Source organism: Pristis pectinata, chromosome 7 (assembly GCF_009764475.1).
Source record: "Pristis pectinata isolate sPriPec2 chromosome 7, sPriPec2.1.pri, whole genome shotgun sequence".
Classification (NCBI taxonomy): domain Eukaryota; kingdom Metazoa; phylum Chordata; class Chondrichthyes; order Rhinopristiformes; family Pristidae; genus Pristis; species Pristis pectinata.
In genome coordinates, this window is record NC_067411.1 from 102,123,806 (window position 1) to 102,144,549 (window position 20,744).

General features: G+C 42.3%; 1 protein-coding gene across 2 annotated transcripts in view; it reads right to left on the reverse strand.

Moving 5' to 3' along the window:
• The window catches only part of LOC127572339 (single-stranded DNA-binding protein 2), a 299,567-nt gene that overhangs the window by 191,590 nt on the left and 87,233 nt on the right, over positions 1-20,744 (reverse strand). For both annotated transcript variants that reach the window (XM_052019481.1, XM_052019480.1), the window contains exon 4: positions 19,751-19,835. In XM_052019481.1, coding sequence (XP_051875441.1) covers positions 19,751-19,835 — 85 coding nt within the window. The remainder of the gene's footprint in view (positions 1-19,750; positions 19,836-20,744) is intronic.

The window sequence follows — 20,744 nt, forward strand, 5'->3', positions numbered from 1 at the left end:
AAGGCCTGTTTCCGTACAACTATGAATTTATTAAAGAATGTTTCTCACACCACAATTGCGTAAACAGTGGGTCACAGAGCTTTGTATTTCAACCAATGCTCTTCTGACAAGTCTGAACTGATACAGGAAGCATTACATTAAAATCTGAAGGTAATACAAAAATTTACTGTGAAGAAGGTTGTAATTAATTAATGGAAACTACAGCCAGGTTAGTAGATAGATGTCAACTGAAAATTAATAAAGAAAAGTGTGAGATAATTCACTTTTGGAGGGAAAATAAGAGCCTGCATAGCAAACGGTGAAACTTGAAAGAAATAGAAGGAAGGTCAGAGATGTTTTCCATTTTAGGTACACAAATGACTTGGATGAGGATGTGGAAGGATGGGTTAGTAAGCTTGCTGATGATACAAAGGTTGGTGGTGTTGTGGATAGTGTAGAAGGTTGCTGTAGATTACAACAGGATATTGATAGAATGCAGACCTGGGCTGAGAAGTGGCAGATGGAGTTCAACCCGGATAAGTGTGAAGTGATACACTTTGGAAGATCGAATTTGAAGGCAGAATACAAGGTTAATGACAGGACTCTTAACAGTGTGGAGGAACAGGGGGGAGTTTAGAGACCACGTCCATAGATCCCTGAAGGTTGCCGCGCAGGTTGATAGGGTTGTTAAGAAGGCGTGTGGTGTGTTGGCCTTCATTAGTCAGGGTATTGAGTTCAAGAGCCGCAAGGTGATGTTGCAGCTCTGTAGAACTCTGGTTAGACCACACTTGGAGTATAGTGTTCAGTTCTGGTCGCCTCATTATAGGAAGGATGTGGAAGCTTCAGAGAGGGTGCAGAGGAGATTTACCAAAATGTTGCCTGGATTGGAGAGCATGTCTTATGAGGATAGGTTGAGTGAGCTAGGGCTTTTCTCTTTGAAGAGGATGAGAGGTGACTTGATAGAGGTGTACAAGATGATAAGAGACATAGTGGGCAGTCAGAGACTTTTTCCCATGGCGACAATGGCTAACATGAGGGGACACAATTATAAGGGGGATGTCAGGGATAAGTTTTTTTTTACACAGAGAGTGGTGGATGCTTGGAACGCACTGCCAGCAGGGTTGTGGGGGCAGATACATTAGGGACATTTAAGAGACTCTTAGATAGACACATGAATGACAGAGAAATGGAGGGCTACGTGGGAGGGAATGGTTAGATTGATTTTAGAGCAGGATAAAATGTCAGCACAACGTTGTGGGCCGAAGGGCCTGTACTGTGCTGTAACGTAAATGTTCTAATGTTCTTAAATCTTTATCAGGGAATGGAATCACTGAAGATTGGTTTTAAAAGGCATTTTTGAATCATATACTTGATGAGTATTTAAAAGCAAAAAGATCCATTTTTCTACATTCTACTTTTTCTGCATACTATTTCAAAGACATGAAAAGTGCATGGAACAGTTTAGTTATGATCCAGAAAAAAAGCACAGTTATGAGAAGAGACTGGAAAAACTGGTGTTCCATTCACTAGAACAAATACATTGTCAGATATTCTATTAGAGTCATTCAAAGGCAAAGGGCTGTTGGGACATATGAATGTACCATTAGAAAGTGCATTGGAAGGTTTGTAAAAAGAACCCATTCTGAAAAATGAACATTTTTAAAATTTAGAAAAAAGACCAAGGATTAGTATAAAGGGCATAGCTCTTTCAAAGGCCTTGAAATGGCTAAACACTTTCTTTCCAATGCTGTAAAAAAAAAGCATGATTCCATGAGAAATTAAGTTGTACAATGGGAAAAAGAAACTTCGGGACCCTTTTCTAAACTGCCTTGTGCAAAGTAAGAAGCCGTTGCATAAAGGGATTCTGGGGCATAACCTTTTGTCACAATTTACTGTGATGCAGCGTATTAGTGAGCTGATCCTAATGTAATTATGGATGAAAAGGGTTATTTGGCATCTTTGACTCTTCCACTCTACATCACTGTAACATTAAATTAATTCTTAAATGATTTAGGATTTTGGTATCCGCAGTTCCATCTGGATATTAATTTCATGTATTAACACTATTCTTTACATGAAAATTAATTTCTTGGTATCGGTCTATAAAGCTTCTTTGTATCTCTCCCATCAGAGGGCCGTTCAGCACAGAATTGGGGCCTTTGACACAATCCCATTTGCCCATATTAGACCCAAATCCCTTCAAGTCTTTACTATTTGGAAGTATCCATCCAAATGCCTTTGAGTGTTGTTATTGTAACTGCCTCCCCCATCTCCCCTGGCAGCTTGTTTCACATATTCACTACCCTCTTTGTGAAAAAAGTATTCTCAGATCTCTTTTAAATTTTTCCCCCATCAACTTAAACCTGTGCCCCCTAGTTCTATACTCCCTTGCCCTGGGAAAAGGTTGTGACTACCCATCCTATCCATGTTCCCGCATTAATTTTATAAATCTCCGAGGTCAGCCCTCAGCCTCCTAAACTCTAGTGAGAACAAACCCAACCTATCCAATCTCTCCTTACATCTACAGCCCTACATTCCAGGCAACATCCTGGTGAATCTTTTCTGCACTCTGTCTACTGCTGCCACACCCCTCCCATTGTGTGGTGACCAGAACTGTACACAATAATCTAAGTGCTGTCTAAACGATGTCCTTCAATTTTAAAAAATATTCTGTATTTTTTTTAAAAACTCAACAACCTACGTAAAAGGAAGAGAGCTGGAGAATCATCAGGCACGGAAACAGACCCCATTGCCCATCATATTGGTGCCAGCTATCAAGTACCTGTCTATACTCATTCAATTTTCCAGCACTCAGACTGTAGTTTTATATGCATAGGAACCTCGGGTTTCCTTGCAGCATTTTGTCAGTCATCAACCGAAAAATATTCTGGTCTGACTTAACCATATAGTGTATCCATACAGGCCCTCGTGGATGTTAAATGTCAAACAGCTCTGGCTCCCTACATCCACATTCACTTGTGCATTGGCATGTCAAGCTTGCTAAGGTACCAAGACCTGCCAATTCTGCATACAAATATGGTGAGGTGGTCAGGAAAAACTGCTCATCATCAATAGTTCTGTTCAGAATTACTTTGTAGTCCTAACATAATCACAGTTTTCTCTTCATTGGGGACCACCACCACCAGGCTTGTCCACTCACCTCACCAACACAACAATCAGTTTTAACTTGCACATCTCATCCTCCACCTTCAGCTTAAGTGAAAAAGGAATTGGGATTGGCTCTTAGGTGAACACGTGGCAAGCCTTATACCCAACAATGCCAGTGTACAAGTCAGTGAGGAGATGCTGCTAATGTGCTGACAGCTTTTGCAGCTTCCATGCCTGCACTATAGACCACCATGCAGATAAAGTAGTGTCCATGGCCAGTCCTCCCCCATCAGTACATGAAAATCAAAAACAAAACCTGCAGATACTGTAAATCTGAAATAAAAACACTCAGCATGCCAGGCAGCATGTGTGGAAAGAGAAACGGGGTTAATATTTCAATTCAGAGCTTTTGTCAAAACTGGGAAAGAGAGAAAACAAGTTAGTTTCCACTTGTAGAGAAGGTGGGGAGGGATGGATAGAAGAAAGGGAACATCTCTGACAGGGTGAGACCAAATGTGGCAGTCCGAAGCAGATTACACTTCTTTATCTGTGTTATGTAATGCTGATAGCACAGCGGTGGCATATCTGCATCCTCATCAGTATCATGTCCATTTGCAACAATCACTGCCAGTTTCCTCATTCTCTTGTACCAATCTATGTAGAACATTTCTCTTGAAATCTGCAAGACATCCTCGGAGTAAACCCACAGAATGATATAATAACTCAGCAGTGGAAATGCACTGAACAAATGTGTCATAACCCATTAACTAGCAATCTGCACCTATATCTATTGCCATCTTTATAACCATTTATCATTACCATGAACTTATAACCATCATAGGTCAGCACCCACTGTAGTAAACATACAATTAATTCTTGTGGTTGTGTGACAGGCATCACTTCCATGCTGCTGCCCAACCTGTATGCGCCCACAAACACGCTTTGCTGAATTAAATCATTTGGCCTGGACTCTCTCGTCAGCTGGTCCACACATTAAGCAAACTGGCACTGCCCAATCTAGAATAACTGCACCTCTTTACCAGAGTCTTTGGCCTTACCCAGTAATTGTTAATCATTTCCACTAGTCCTAATTATATGTGCCAAACTTGTAACCCTCAAAAGTCTGAGAGATGTCAGACTGAAATGACCCTTCAAGGTTTTCACCATATCATCATACGAAACCTTTGTAGTTTGGGGTACAGATGGACTCTCTAATATAATTGCTTTGTTACAAGCAATACAACTGCCCTCCCCTTCTCACGTGTCACCACAGTTCTCTTCTGTATCTGCCGCTGCACCATTTCCATGGCCTTTAGGAACATTTCTCCTTGTTCTCTGTCCTGGAAAAATGGCTGGATTCACTCATACTTCAAAGTCCCTGACAAGTCGAACACATCCACCACCTGCCACTGTCACTGTTCTACTGAGCTCCATTCTCCAATTCCCTGGCTTTCTTTGTGTTGCTAAAAACATCTGTCCCATCTTGTCTCTCAACTAATTTTTCCACCCATGGTGAGCACCATCTCTTCCAGGGAGGTAAAATAATGCAGTCAGGCATGCTTGTTGCTGTGAATGCTGGTTATGCGTCACTCGTCTTGTAAAAGTAAGAGAAGCATGTTAGTGAGAAGCCCCCATGCTTCTTGGCATTAGTCTTTGTATTGCGACTAGACAGAGGTGGAGCTATCTGTCAAACATCCATTATTAAAGGCAGTAACTCTCAATTAAATAGCAGTGCCTAGTACAACAAGGTATCAAGATCCAACCACACAGTGCTCGAAGATACCCTTGCACTTATAAATACCACTGTTGAGAATGCAACATTTCCTATTTCAAGCACCTCAATTCATACAAATTATTCTCATGTTAGGTACATCATATCCAGTATGCTTTGCCTGTAATGCACCAAAGTTTACTACTTTTACAATCTTTCTGTGGTTGAGTAAATTAGTGTTAAGCATAAACAGGAAAACAACCTTTGTAGAAGCCGAGCAGACCTTCATCTTATCAGTGTGATCTATTTGAACTTGAACACAACAAAATGTATGGGGTACTAAATGTACAATCCAATAGCCCTTCTACTATTACTTTTATGCAAAATTTGCTAATGCGCTGAGAAATCAAAACATCAAAATAAAAGCACAAGGGATAAATACTTGTTCAGGCTCATTTTCAAACCAGAACTGATCACTGCACAAGGAGCACACACAAGAAGTTAAAGGCCTGATATTACACCTTGGTTCTGCTAAGTTCATCTCAACCAGATTTCAGGTATGTGTCTCACTACAAGAGGCTGCTCATCAGTGCACTGACTTCCAACTTCAATAAGCTGAAGCCTTCTGATAAATTCTGACAAGCTCAGTGGAGAACAGTCACCATGAGATACCTGGAAAGAATTTAAGAAGAGAACCTTCTTCCTCCCAGCTCAGAAAAAAGTTGAGTGCATTCATCTTTCTGTAGTCAACTGTTGGTTGTGTTGAGACACTAGTCTGAACAGCTGAGTGCAGCAACCGTGCACCATTCAACACTGACCAATGCAAGACAGGAATACTGGAATATTCTTTGATAAGCATGAACTGGAGGCCCAAGACCCAACACAACGAAGTGCAACAAATGCCTGAAACTCACAAGATCATGTATGAGACTGGATGCATCTTAGGTAAAAAAAGAAATTCACAATGGCTGTGTATTTGAATAATTGCAGCATTCAGCCAGAGTTAATTTCACTGGTGTTTTCCATATAGTTTCAAAACTGTGCCCAATCTTGCATTAATTTGTCTTCAGTGGGTAGTGGAAGTATTGTATTCTTGTCTTCTAAAAGTAGCTGTCATTTTATGCAAGAGATGGCACAACGCAGGAGAGAGTGGGCTCCATTATTTTCTTGTGCTGAACTGGAGACCTGGATCAACAAGTTGGTGTGCAGCCCACTGAGACACATGCTGAAAAGCCAGGAGGGGGCAAACAGCCACAGAGGTGAATGGAAGGACTGCAGCCCAAGAACATTGATGCAGTGCCACAAAAATTTCAATGACCTCATACACATCTTCAAATGCCATGTCCCATAAACAGCACTAACAATGCCTACCACTGTGCAATGCGCCACTCCTTCATGATCCACATACCAATCAATTAGGACACGCAACTAACATTCTTACACCCTATCACACCTAACACATTTACCACTATTCTAAGCCTCACACACTTCTCTCAACTTGAACAGACTGCTATTAATTCAACTGTGATAGATACATCATCCAAATATAATCTGTGACTCTCACTAACATGCTTCTCTTACTTTTACAAGACAAGTGACGCATAACCAGCATTCACAGCAGCAAGCATGCATGACTGCATCATTTTACCTCCTTGGAAGAGATGGTGCTCACCATGGGTGGAAAAATTGTTTGACACACAGGAAACAGTAGGAATAAATGAGTTTCTTAAGGTGGCAGGAGGTAACTAGTGGGGTATGATGGAGATCAGTGCATGGCCCCCAGCTAATCACACTATGTAGAACTAAGGATGGTACAATACATTACAGGCAATCAACACAACAAGGGCACATCCCTCCCCACCATTGGTAGTATCTACAGGAGGCACTGCCTCAAGGCAGCAACATCCATCATCAAAGATCCCCACCATCTGGTCCATGCCATCTTCTCGCAGCTACCATCACAGAACCGTAGAACAATACAGCACAATACAGGCCCTTCTGCCCACCATGTTGTGCCGCCCTTCAAACCACACCCAAGACTACCTAACCCCTTCCTCCCACATATCCTTCTATCTTAAGTTCCTCCATATGCTTATCTAACAATCTCTTGAACTTGTCCAATGTATCAGCCTCCACCACCACCCCAGGCAGCGCATTCCATGCGCCAACCACTCTCTGTGTGAAAAACCTCCCTCTGACGTCTCCCGTGAACTTCCCACCCATTACCTTAAAGCCATGTTCTCTTGTTTTGAGCATTGGTGCCCTGGGAAAGAGGCACTGGCTGTCTACTCTATCTATTCCTCTTAATATTTTGTACACCTCTTATCACGTCTCCTCTCATCCTCCTCCTCTCCAATGAGTAAAGCCCTAGCTCCTTTAGTCTCTCCTCATAATCCATACTCTCTAATCCAGGCAGCATCCTGGTAAATCTCCTCTGCACCCTCTCCAACATCTCCACATCCTTCCTATAATGAGGCGACCAGAACTGGACACAGAGTTTTGTAAAGCTGCATCATCACTTTGCGGCTCTTAAACTCGATCCCCCGACTTATGAAAGCTAACATCCCATAAGCTTTCTTAACTATCCTATCTACCTGTGAGGTGACTTTCAGTGATCCGTGGATATGAACCCCCAGATCCCTCTGCTCCTCCACACTGCCCAGAATCCTGCCATTTACCTTGTACTCCGCCTTGGAGTTTGTCCTTCCAAAGTATACTACCTCACACTTCTCAGGATTGAACTCCATCTGCCACTTGTCAGCCCTGCTCTGCATCCTATCAGTATCCCTCTGTAAGCTTCGACAGCCCTCCACATTATCCACAACACCACCAATCTTTGTGTCATCTGCAAACTTGCTAACCCAGCCTTCCACTCCCTCATCTAAGTAGTTAATAAATATCACAAAAAGTAGAGGTCCCAGAACCGATCCCTGTGGGACACCACTAGTCACAGCCCTCCAATCCAAATGCATTCCCTCCACAACTCTGCTTTCTACAGGCAAGCCAATTCTGAATCCACATGGCCAAGCCTCCCTCTGACCTTCTGAAGAAGCCTACCATGCAGAACCTTGTCAAACACCTTACTAAAATCCATGTAGACCACATCCACTGCACTACCCTCATCAATCTTCCTGGTCACCTCCTCAAAGAACCTTACCAGGCTTGTGAGGCAAGATCTTCCCTTCACAAAGCCTTGCTGATTGTCCCTGGACTAGAGGTCCCAGAACCAGGTCCCAGCCAGGAGGTACAGAAGCCTGAAGTCCCACACCACCAGGTTCAGGAACAGCTACTTCCCTTCAACCATTCGGTTCTTGAGCCAACCAGCACAACCCTAGTTTAGCAACACTATGACCACTCTGATCACTTTGCACTAAAATGGACTTTTTTTTTGTTCTAATTCTGTTTTCGTGTAAAGATTGTATTATAATTTATGTTTAATTTAGGTTTTTCTTGTGAATGCTGCTTATATGATGCTGTGCGCCTGTGATGCTGCTGCAAGTAAGTTTTTCATTGCACCTGCACACACATGGACTTGTGCATTTGACAATAAACTGGACTTTGACTTTGGTAAGTTCATATTTACTCCTTCTCCTCACATTCCACTCAACCTCATTCCACCATAAGCTGCAGATGATGTGAACATGCACCTAATGTTTTCACCCCATGCTATCACAACCCCTCCACTATGTCCTTCTCCTTTCAGAACACCAAAAATCACAATCTCACCAGGCAGTGGTTGAAGAGCAACAGAAGGAAGACGAAAAAACAGATCAGTCAATTTGACATGGAGCTGGCAGTTCAGACACAGACACTTCATGGACTACGGATGTTTGTTTTCATGTGGAATCTAGCATTCATTGAGGTATGGGGCATGAAGCCAAAACAAGGGTAAATGGTAAACCTGGTATCAGTTTTCCAGAAGGCAAGTTTGGATATGTACTTCTTTAGTCAACTCAGATGAGTACTTTGATGCTGGTATTCAGAAGCAGCGTGATGGGCATGAACAAAGACCTGCTTAGTGCATGGACAGGGCTAACAGAAAGCATGCCTGTAATGTCAAGCAGCATGGGAGCATCCAGCCCAGGCTTTCCAACATGGAAGTGGCATCCTATCTCACTTCAACATTTGTCAACTCAACCATCAAGCTTACTTTAATGACCAAATGCAGCAAAAGCCTCACAATATCTGCATGCTACAGTTCTAACTCAAACTTCTACCATGCAAGCTCAGCTTACTGCAATGCAACCTCAGACTAGTGCCATCACACCTCTGGATATTGCCTTCTGTTCACCAACACAGCATTTGGCCATCTGAGCAAACGTGTATTTTAAAGTTAAATCCTCAAACCAGGCATGATGGTCTATTGGATGACAGTGATTCCAAGCCTCCTGCATGTTGCTGAAACATTGGTCATCTCAGAGCACTGGAGACACACAACCACTCTCTTCACAAAATCCTCCAAATCCATTGAGAGGAAAAGTGAACCAGTATCAGCTACCATTCTCAGGCCAACATCTCCAACACTCATGTCTTAACTGCAGTTCATCGGCTTCAATGGGAAAGCCATCTCATCAGTCTCCTAGAACAGACACTGTATTCCAAGCTGTGTCACCGCAAGAGATTACCAGGTGGATGGCAGGGGGTGTCCGTACAGCATCCTTGGAAAAACAATGACATCCAACACCTGAAAAATCCCTGACTTATGACCAGTGTGGAGAAGGAATATCTGGGATTGCAATGATAACCTCAAGTACACATACATGGACGCCCAGCGTGATGAAGCCAAAGGGAGCACGTCACCTCCCAAATTACCCACCACCGGCCTGGCCAAGCACTTTCTGCTCCACTTGTTGCAGAGTCCATGGGGGTCCCACATTGGCCTTATTCCTGAGGGAAATGGAAATAACTCAATCCTGAAGGACCACCCAAGACTAGACTAGGTATAAATGAAGCTAACAGGGTGTTACAGCAGTCCAGCAATTCAGGAGCTCATCATGTCAGTGTCCCAGTCTCAAGCACCTTCTGCAGATTCATCAGTGACCTTCACCCCACAGTTTCAGAAGCAGGGATACTTACTGATGACTACACAATATTCAATTCCATTCATAATTCCTCAAATCACAAAATATTGCATACCTGCACCAGCCATTCCTAGATATTCAGGAATAGTGACAATTAACATTCAAGTCATGCAAGTGTCAGGTGATGACAATCACCAATGAGAGTCTCTATCTCCTTGGCATTCAACATCATTGAGTACCTGATCATCAACACAGGGATCAACACTGCACAGAAACAAATCAGCATCAGGTTTACTATCACTGACATATGTCGTGAAATGTGTTGTTTTGCGGCGGCAGCAGCACAGTGCAAGACATAAAAATTACTATAAGTTACAAAAATAAATAAATAGTGCAAAAAATGGGACAAGCCATCCAAATTCTGAGGTTACAAAAGCAAAGTCGAATCACATGCTCATTCTGAATCCTGCTCAATTGCAAGGAAGAATGGGATCGATTCTACTCTCTTGATGCAGTGGGTACCTGTGAAATCTCTAATGCTGTAAATTACAAAATGTTGCACATATCTCTAGCTCCGTTCTGGAAAAGGTCAGACAAGCAATAGTTGATTGCCACTGTCATCCCAAGAGCTACAAGAAAAGCAATTATTATACTGCTTTGCAATGCACTATTATGGCACCTACATGTAGTGTATTTGGTGAGGACTTCCTCACTGAATTGTGAGCCCTCCACTCATTCCTCCTCACTGAAGTGTACGCTGGAGAAGGTCTTGGTGAATCCAGCCACCTATTGTTTGCTCTTTGTATCCTCCTCCTTCTGTTCTTCCACTTCCAATAGATTAGCTTGCCCTCCACACTTTCTCTGTAATGCATGTATGAAGAAATGCCCAGTAATTTCTTTCATCAAGAAAGAAAAGGACACTCACGATATGACAGCCGATCATCCAAGGAATTAGTCTAATGAATCTTCTCTGGCCTTCCTCTAATGATAGTATATCCTTTCTTAAATCAGGGGACCAAAACTGTACACAGAATTCAAGTATGGGTACACAAATACCCTGTACAATTGCAACAATACTTCTCTAGCTTTAAAGTCCAATCCTCTGGCAATAAAGGCCAATGTGATATTTGCCTTCTTAATTATTTGCTGCATCTGCATGCTAGCTTTTGGCATTTAATGCACATGAACACCACGATCCCTCTGTACTTCACTCATTTGCAGTCTCTCTCTACTTGGATAACAGTGTTTTTTTTATACCTCTTGCTGAAGTGCACGACCTCATACTTTCCCACATGAAATTCCATTTGCCATTGACTCACCCTCTCCATATCCTGTTGCAGGTTACAACCAGCCGCATCTGAGCATGCCTTCCCACTTTTCCTGTTATCAGCAAACTTACTTTAAGTACCTTACACTCTGTCCCCTCCTCCAAGTCATTAATATGTTGGTATTGGTTTATTATTGTCACTTCTACCGAGGTACAATGAAAAACTTGTCTTGCATACCATTCATATGGATCATACCATTACACAGTGCATTGAGGTAGTACAGGGTAAAAACAATACAAGAGTACAGAGTAAAGTGTCGCAATTACAGAGAAAGTGCATTGCAGGTAAACAATAAGGTGCAAGGTTACAACAAGGTAGATTGTGAGGTCAAGAGTCCATCTCATCGTATAAGGGAACCGTTCAATAGTCTTATCACAGTGGTGTAGAAGCTGTCCTTAAGCCTGGTGGTATGTCCCCTCAGGCTCCTGTATCTTCTGCCTGATGGGAGAGGGGAGAAGAGAGAATGGCCAGGTGGGTGGGGTCTTTGATTGTGCTGGCTGCTTCTCTCAGGCAGAGAGAGATATGGACAGAATCATGGAGGGGAGGCTGGTTTCCGTGATGCACTGAGCTGTGTCCACAACTTTCTGCGGTTTCTTCAGGTCCTGGGCAGAGCAGTTGCCATACCAAGCTGTGATGCATCCAGATAGGATGCTTTCTATGGTGCATCGATAAAAGTCGGTGAGTGTCAAAGGGGACATGCCAAATTTCTTTAGCCTTCAGTAGAGGCACTGGTGAGCTTTCTTGGCTGTGGCGTCTATGTGGTTGGGTCAGGACAGGCTATTGGTGATGTTCACTCCCAGGAACTCGAAGCTCTCAACCCTCTCAACCTCAGCACTGTTCATGTAGACAGGTGCATGTACACCGCCCCCTTTCCTGAAGTCAATGACCAGCTCTTTGGTTTTGCTGACATTGAGGAAAGGTTGTTGTTATGACACCATGTCACTAAGCTCTCTATCTGGAAATTCAAGGGATGATTCCAAAGATGGGAAGTCGTAATTCTGAGAGAAATTAAGTACTATTTTCAGAACAGGCTACAGCTTTGATGACAGTGAATAATGGAGACGGTTTCCTTTAGTTGAGTAGTCATTAAAGGAGGGTCACTTCCAGCCAGAAGTTTCACTGCCTTTCATAGAACAGTACAGCACAGACGGGCCCTTCAGCCCACGATGTCGTGCCGACCTATACAAACCTACTCCATGATCAATCTAACCCTTCCCTCTTACACAGCCCATAACTCTCCATTTTTCTTACATCCATGTACCGATCCAAGAGTCTTTTAAATGTCCCCATTGTATCATCCTCTACCACCACCCCCGGCAGTGTGTTCCAGGCACCCACCACTCTGTGTAAAAAAAACCTACCTCAGATATCTCGCTGAAACTTTCCTCCACTCACCTTAAATGGATGTCATCTGGTATTGGTCATTGCAGCCCTGGAAAAAGGTGCTGACTGTCCACTCTATCTATGCCCCTTGTAATCTTATACACCTCTATCAAGTCAACTCTCATCCTGTGTCGCACCAAAGAGAAAAGCCCTAGCTCACTCAACCTATCCTCATAAGACATGCCCTCCAATCCAGGCAGCATCCTGGTAAATCTCCTCTGCACCCTCTCTCAAGCTGCCACATCCTTCCTATAATGAGACGACCAGAACTGAACACAACACTCCAAGTGTGGTCTAACCAGAGTTCTATAGAGCTGCAATGTTGCCTTGTAGCTCTTGAACTCGATCGCCCGACTAATGAAGGCCAACACACCATACGCCTTCTTAACCACCCTATCAACTTGCGCAGCAACTTTGAGGGATTTATGGACATGGACCTCAAGATCCCTGTTTCTCCACATTGCTTGAATCCTTCCATTAACCTTGTATTCTGCCTTCAAGTTCGATCTTCCAAAATGTATCACTTCACACTTTTCCAGATTGAACTCCATCTGCCACTTCTCCACCCAACTCTACATCCTGTCTATATCCCGTTGTAACCTACGACAACCTTCTACACTATCCACAACACCTCCAACCTTCGTGTCTTCTGTAAACTTATGAGCCCACCTCCCCACTTCCTCATCCAAGTCATTTATAAAAATCACAAAGAGCAGGGGTCCCAGAACAGATCCCTGCAGAACACCACTGGTCACCATCCTCCAGGCAGAATATGTTCCATCTACTAGCACCCTCCGCCTTCTGTGGGCAAGCCAATTCTGATTCCATGCAGCCAAGTTTCCATGGATGCCACGCCTCATAACTTTCTGGATGAGCCCAGCATCAGGAACCTTGTCAAACACCTTATTAAAGTCCATGTACACCACATCCACTGCTCTACCTTCAGCAATTTGTTTTGTCACCTCCTCGAAAAACTCAATTAGGCTCATGATGCATGACCTGCCCCTCACAAAGCCATGCTGACTATCCCTAATTAAGACTATGCTTCTCCAAATGCTTGTAAATCCTCTCCAATAGCTTGCCCACCACTGACATAAGACTCACTGGTCTATAATTCCCAGGATTATCCCCATTACCTTTCTTGAACACAGAAGAACATTTGCCATCTTCCAATCCTCTGGTACCACTCCTGTGGCCAGGGAGGACGCAAAGATCATCCTCAATACCCCCCCTGCAATCTCTTCCCTTGCTTCCCGTAATAACCTGGGGTATATCCCATCTGACCCCAGGGACTTATCTGTCCTTATGCTTTTTTTTCTAGAAACTCCAAGACTACCTCTTTCTTAACCTCAACATGCTCCAGCACATTAGCCTGTTCTACGCTGACCTCACATTCAAAGTCACTCTCCCTGGTGAGCACCGAAGCAAAGTATTCATTAACAACCTCTTCTGCCTCCTCCACGTCCAGGCATGTTTCCCCTTTATCCCTGAGTGATCCTACCCTCACTCTAGTCATCCTCCTGTTCTTCATGTACATGTTGAACACCTTGGGGTTTTCCCTAATCCTACTCACCAAGGCCTTCTCATGTTCCCTTCTAGCTCTTCCAAGCCCCTTCCTGGCTATCTTATAATTCTCCAAGAGCCCTACCTGATTTTTGCTTGCTGAACCTTACGCATGCATTCTTCTTCCTCCTAACTAAATGTTCCACCTCCCTTGTAAACCACGGTTTCTTCACCCTACCATCTGTCTCAGTGGGACAAACCTCTCCAGAACCCCATGCAAGTGGTCCCTAAACAACCTCCATATTTCTGTTGTGCATTTCCCTGAGAACATCTGTTCCTAACTTACACTCTCAAGATCCTGCCTAATACCATTATAATTATCCCTCCCCCAATTAAGGACCTCATGTTTCCCCTTTTATCCCCGAGCAGTCCTACCCTCACTCTAGTCATCCTCCTGTTCTTCCCATATGTCAAATACTTTCCCATATAATTCCGCTCCTATCCTTGTCCATGGCCATGCTGGAGGTCAGAGAGTTGTGGTCACATTCATTGAAACGCTCGCCCACCAAGAGGTCTGTCACCTGACCAGGTACATTGCCAAGTACTAAATTCAGTATGGCCTCTCCTCTCATCAGCCTGTCCACGTACTGTGTCAGGAATCCTTCCTGGACACACCTAACAAATTCTGACCCATCTAAACCTTTTGCACTAAGGAGGTGCCAATCAATATTAGGGAAGTTGAAGTCACACATGACAACAACCTTGTTATTTTTGCATCTCTCCAAAATCTGCCTCCTCATCTGCTCTTCAGTGTCTCTGCTGCTATTGGGGGGGGGGGGGGGGGGGGTCCTAGAGAATGGTCCCAGTAGAGTGACTGCTTCCTTCCTGTTTCTGACTTCCACCCACACTGACTCAGTAGATGATCCTTCCATGAAGTTCTCCCTTTCTGCAGCTGTGGTACTATGCCACTCCCTCCTTTTTTTACCTCATTCCGTACCCCTTTTTGAAACATCTAAACCCCGGAACATCAAGCTGCCAATCCTGCCCTTGCGACAGCCAAGTCTCTGTAGGAGTAGGTATAGAGGAGATGTCAGGGGTAAGTTTTTTTACTCAGAGAGTGGTGAGTGTGTGGAATGGGCTGCCGGCAATGGTGGTGGAGGCGGATACCATAGGGTCTTTTAAAGAGACTGTCGGATAGGTACATGGAGCTGAGAAAAATAGAGGGCTATGGGTAAGCCTAGTAATTTCTAGGGTAGGGACATGTTCGGCACAGCTTTGTGGGCTGAAGGGCCTGAATTGTGCTGTAGTTCTATATTCTTCTATGTTCTAATGGCCACAACATTGTAATTCCCTGTACTGATCCATGCTCCAAGTTCATTACCCTTATTCTTAATACTTCTCACACTAAAGTAAACACATTTCAACGCATCCAACTAACTGCACTTATGCCCTATCCACTGCCTATCCTTCCCCACAGTTTCTCTGCACCTTGCATCTGCCTTTACACCAACTGCTCCATCATCTGACCTAACACTCTGGTTCCCATTCCCCTTTCATAAGAAGTCAGTGGGTGAGGAGGAGAAAAGGAAATACAATCCAAAGACCAGAGAATGGCAATCAATACTAACAGCTATTGAAAAGTCTGCAAATCAATATAAGAAAATGAAGTAGAAGTGAACCATTCGGCCCCTTGTGCTTGTTCTACCATTCAATAAGACCTTCAATATGATCAGCACCATTGTCCTGTAGTAATTTTATGTCCCTTGATCTCTGAATATCCAAATATCCATCAATCTTTCTTGAAAATATTCAATGGCTGAGCCTGCACAATCCTCCAAAGATTCACTTCCTCTCCATGAAGAAATTTCTTCACCTCAGTCCTCAATGGCCATCTCTTATTTTGACACTGTGGCCCCTGCCTCTGGACACCCAGTCCAGGGAATGCACCATCTCTGCATCTGACAAGCCTTGTAAGATTTTTGACATTTCAACAACATCAAATCTTGATCTTCTAAATTCTAGAGAATACAGCCCCAGTCCGCTTAATATCTTCTCAGACAACAATCCCAGGAATCATTCTGGTGAACGTACACTGCACTTCCTCAATCACTCAATTCCTCCTCACATAGGGAGACCAGATTTGAACAAAATATTTCAAGTGCAATCTCACTAAAGTCCAATATGATTGCTGCAAGCCATCATTGATTTGTATTTTTAAAGAACACATTCAAGATAGAGTAGAAAATTGGTTGATAGGAGACATTGAGAAAATACCCAAAAGGGAAATCGAAAGTTGTACAAGTACTTATAAAAAGATCCAGCATCGTCGTGGCCTTGCACCTTATTGTCTGCCTGCACTGCACTCTCTCTGCAACTGTAACACTTTATTCTGCACCATTATTGTTTTACCCTGCACTACCTCAATGCACTGGGTAATGAATTGATCTGCGTGAACGGTGTGCAAGACAAGTTTTGCACTGTACCTCAGTACATGTAACAATGACAATAAACCAATAACCCAATTCCAAACCATGATAGTTCTTGTTCATGAATGTCTAATCTATTAAAGAATGCAAAGAATATAAATGACGTGTACTCAGTTTTTGCAAAAGCCATCTATAAAACCATAATCAAGGCAGAAGGAAAAAAGGAAAATAAGACAAATGGTAGTCATGTGCACCCAATAAAGCAGAATCATTATCAACTTACTTCCAAGCCACCAATTACAGAATGCAGAACTTTCACATTTTTTACACAACAAACCTGCTTTTAGCCAAATATCAATACTGCATACATTAGTTCTAAAAAATTCATAAATGCAAACAAGAAATAGTCACGGAACAAATGTAGGATCAACTTGTACACAAAATAAATCAATGTTTAATTTTGAATTTCTGAATAAACTGTCCCAACTTACTTCCAAATTTAAAACAAATTTCAAATTCCATTATAAATAAATATAAATTTGAACCTACACTTGCATAACACACACTTGTCGGTCACATTCTATTGCATGACTGAGCATGCTTTAACAATACTTTAAACTCTCATTAGTGTTAGGAGTACAAATTATTGAAGGCGTTGAAACAAAGTGAAACACATGAAATATCAGTAAATCCAATAATCTGAGAAAAGATGGCCAGTCCTTAGACACATGTGCTAAGTGTGCAATATTGTAGCACTGGTGTTTGAGCACTAATTTGGAACCAAAGTACATTTTAATGCACATGCTCTCCTGCATCACATTTACCACATGCAACCAAGGACAAATTTCTATGACGTGTGATCATAGAAAGTACTGAAAAGATCAAAATTCATGGCAAACCAAAATGATCACCTAAAGTACATCTCACATATTTCAGTTTGCTTAGGTAATTAAAAGTGGAAGTAAAATTAATTTGATTTAATTAACACATTATTAAATAACAACCATTTCTAACTCATACATACATAAATTAAATAACAAAACGAAACTAACAAGGCCATAAGCATCTTGTGCATTAGCATGTTATAGGAAATTGCATACATGTAAAGCTTGAATCAATATTTGTTTGAGATATGTTCAATGTGCAAAGAAGAGACAAAATAACTTATTGTAACAATTATTCATTGGGTGAAGATTAAAAAGTTTCATAAAAAAGTTGTGGCTTGTTTGAAACCACAGTTGTTCTTCATTTATACCGGTTTAAATCTGAAATTAAAATGCTCTTAAATTTTATTTCTATGGATTTCACGGATTTTAGATTTCCCATTTTATTGTGATACCAAAAGTATCATAGTAAAATTTTAAGTATTGTTTTGAATGTCTGTAATATGTATAGATGTCAACCCACTTCCTCAATGAATTCAGTGACTGACACAACCGCAATAGGATGTTTTCACAACATTAAATTGCAGAAAATAAATTCATTATGTTAGCATTTTTTTTTAATTTATAAATTGCCAATATATTCTTCAAACAAAATACACAATGGGACAATGGGACTCTGTGGTTTATAAAAAGTGAATCACTAAAGCAAGTCTGTATTTCACTTACCTGCCCTTTATATTTCCATAAACCACAAAGATCTATTACATGTTCAACTGTTTTGAAACAGTTGTTGTATTTTGAGTAAAGCATTCAATGGAACTTAACATATTTATCAAACCTTTCCTGTTGGTTCAGAAGTTATTGACTCAAAACAAAATTGAAATAGCCATCAAACCTATAACTAAAGACTCACAGTTACTGCACGATCAAACACTGAGCCTCAATTTTCCTCCATACTGCAGGTAGCAGCTCAGTTATTTTAAACATAGAGTTGTTAAGAAGGCATCTAGTATGTTGGCCTTCATTAGTCGGGGGACTGAGTTCAGGAGCCGCGAGGTGATGTTGCAGCTCTACAGAACTCTGGTTAGACCACACTTGAAGAATTGTGTTCAGTTCTGGTCGCCTCATTAATAAGGACGTGGCAGCTTTAGAGAGGGTGCAGAGGAGATTTACCAGGATGCTGCCTGGATTGGAGAGCATGTCTTATGAGGATAGGTTGAGTGAGCTAGGGCTTTTCTCTTTGGAGAGGAGGAGGATGAGAGGTGACTTGATAGAGGTGTACAAGATGATAAGAGGCATAGATCGAGTGGACAGTCAGAGATTTTTTCCCAGGGTGAAAATGGCTAACATGAGGGGGCATAATTTTAAGGTGACTGGAGGAAGATATAGTACCTCTGACATCCCCCTTATAAGTTTTTTTTTTACACAGAGTGGTGGCTGTGTGGAACACACTGCCAGCAGAGGTTGTGGGTGCAGATACATTAGGGACATTTCTTAGATAGACACATGAATGATAGAGAAATGGAGGGCTATGTGGGAGGGAAGGGTTAGATAGATATTAGAGCAGGATAAAATGTCGGCACACCATTGTGGGTCAAAGGGCCTGTACTGTACTGTTCTATGTTCTATTAAACAAATCGTATAGCTAAGAAATTTTAAACTTTAAATTCTCTAGGCTCTAATAATATATAAAAGTGAGAAACCTCAATGAAGAAAGTACTGCAAAAGATTTATGAAGGGGCAAAGGGAGATAAAAGTATAAAATTGAAAGAGACAGCCAGCCCATTTAGTTTTTTTTAATTGCACACCCCATGAATCCACTAAGCAACATCAGATGAAGTCATTGGGATATCTGCACTCTGCCCATCTGCAGTTACAAACACACTGGTGTGTAGAGAGGAGAGGCACTACAACTATGGGGAGATAGAAAGGGATGTACCATGCAGCAAGATGATCACACTTCCACATCAATGCATAAAGAAGGGTTTGAAACTCTGTACTTGAACGATGCATGCAGTTTAAATACATTACAGAAAGTTAGGTCCTGTTCATTTTAATTTAAGTACCCTTTTTAACAGAATGATGTTAATTACATTCAAACAACCTTTTCAGAACTAAAAATACATGAAAATTAACTTTTTAAGTATTTTTTTTGGAGAGTTCTTTCTTTTGCAATGCATCTAAAATTATAATTGCAACTCAGAGCAATGTTACAGTCCACTAGAGACCCCCACTGAGCTGGTGAAATAATTTAACGCAGGTAGAAGTTTGTCTCCAAAAACTTCGCTGGATTAAGAATTGAACCAAGTCATTATTAGAATGCAACTGGATCAGGCCACTGAACCTCAAGAATACAATACGAAATGGAATTATCATCATCATGAAAAGGCTACCACAATTGACTTACATAATCATGAAAGGCTTTTGCTTCACTTGAATGCTCACACGTTTCTCTTCTTTCAGGTGCTGCACAGTAGAGGTCCCAAAATACACTGCAAAACAAAACTTTTATCAATAATGCACCATAGCTTTTTGAAAATATTCTCTCACTGTTCTGCAAAATATTAAGATCACATAACTAACTAAAAAAGGTCACTGCTTACATAACTCATAGATTTGTTTTCTGCAAAACATTAATTTCATCTTTCTTTTGAGCAACTGAAATGTATGAAAAGTTAAATGTATTCCAAAACAATTCAGTTTTAAGACAAGAGCATAATTTATTCTTGGGGAAAGACAGTCAACATTTCGGGTCAGGGCCCTTCCTCAGGACTGAAGATGGAAAAAGGGGAAGCCCAGCATATAGGAAGGAAAAGCAGAGCAGTGATAGGTGGACAACAGAGGGGAGGTGGGGTGGGCACGAGGTGGTGACGGGTAGATGCAGGTACGAGATAGTGATAGGCAGGTGCGGGGGAGTAGGGGAGAGCAGATCCACCGGGGGATGGGTCAGAGGTAGGGAGGCAGGTGCCCCATGGGGGGAGGGGAGGAGAGGGAAAAAAAAAGAGACCGGCGAGGAGAAAAGAGAGGTTAGGAAATTGAAGGAAAGAATAGATACAGTGGGGCGGGGGGGAGGGGGGCAGGGTTACTTAAAGTGGGAGAATTCAATGTTCATGCCGTTAGGCTGTAAGGTCCCAAGACGGAAAATGAGGTGCTGTTCTTCCAGTATGCGTTTGGAATACTCCCAGCAGTGAAGGAGGCCGAGGGCTGACAGATCAGTGATGGAGGGGGAGCTGGAGTGGCTGGCAATGGGGAGATACAGTTCATGGTTACGGACAGAGCGCAGGTGTTCTACAAAATGGTCACCTAGTCTGCGTTTGGTCTCGCCAATGTAGAGGAGGCCACACTTGAAGTACTGAATGCAGTAGATGATATTAGGGGAGGTGTAGGTAAAAATCTGCCTC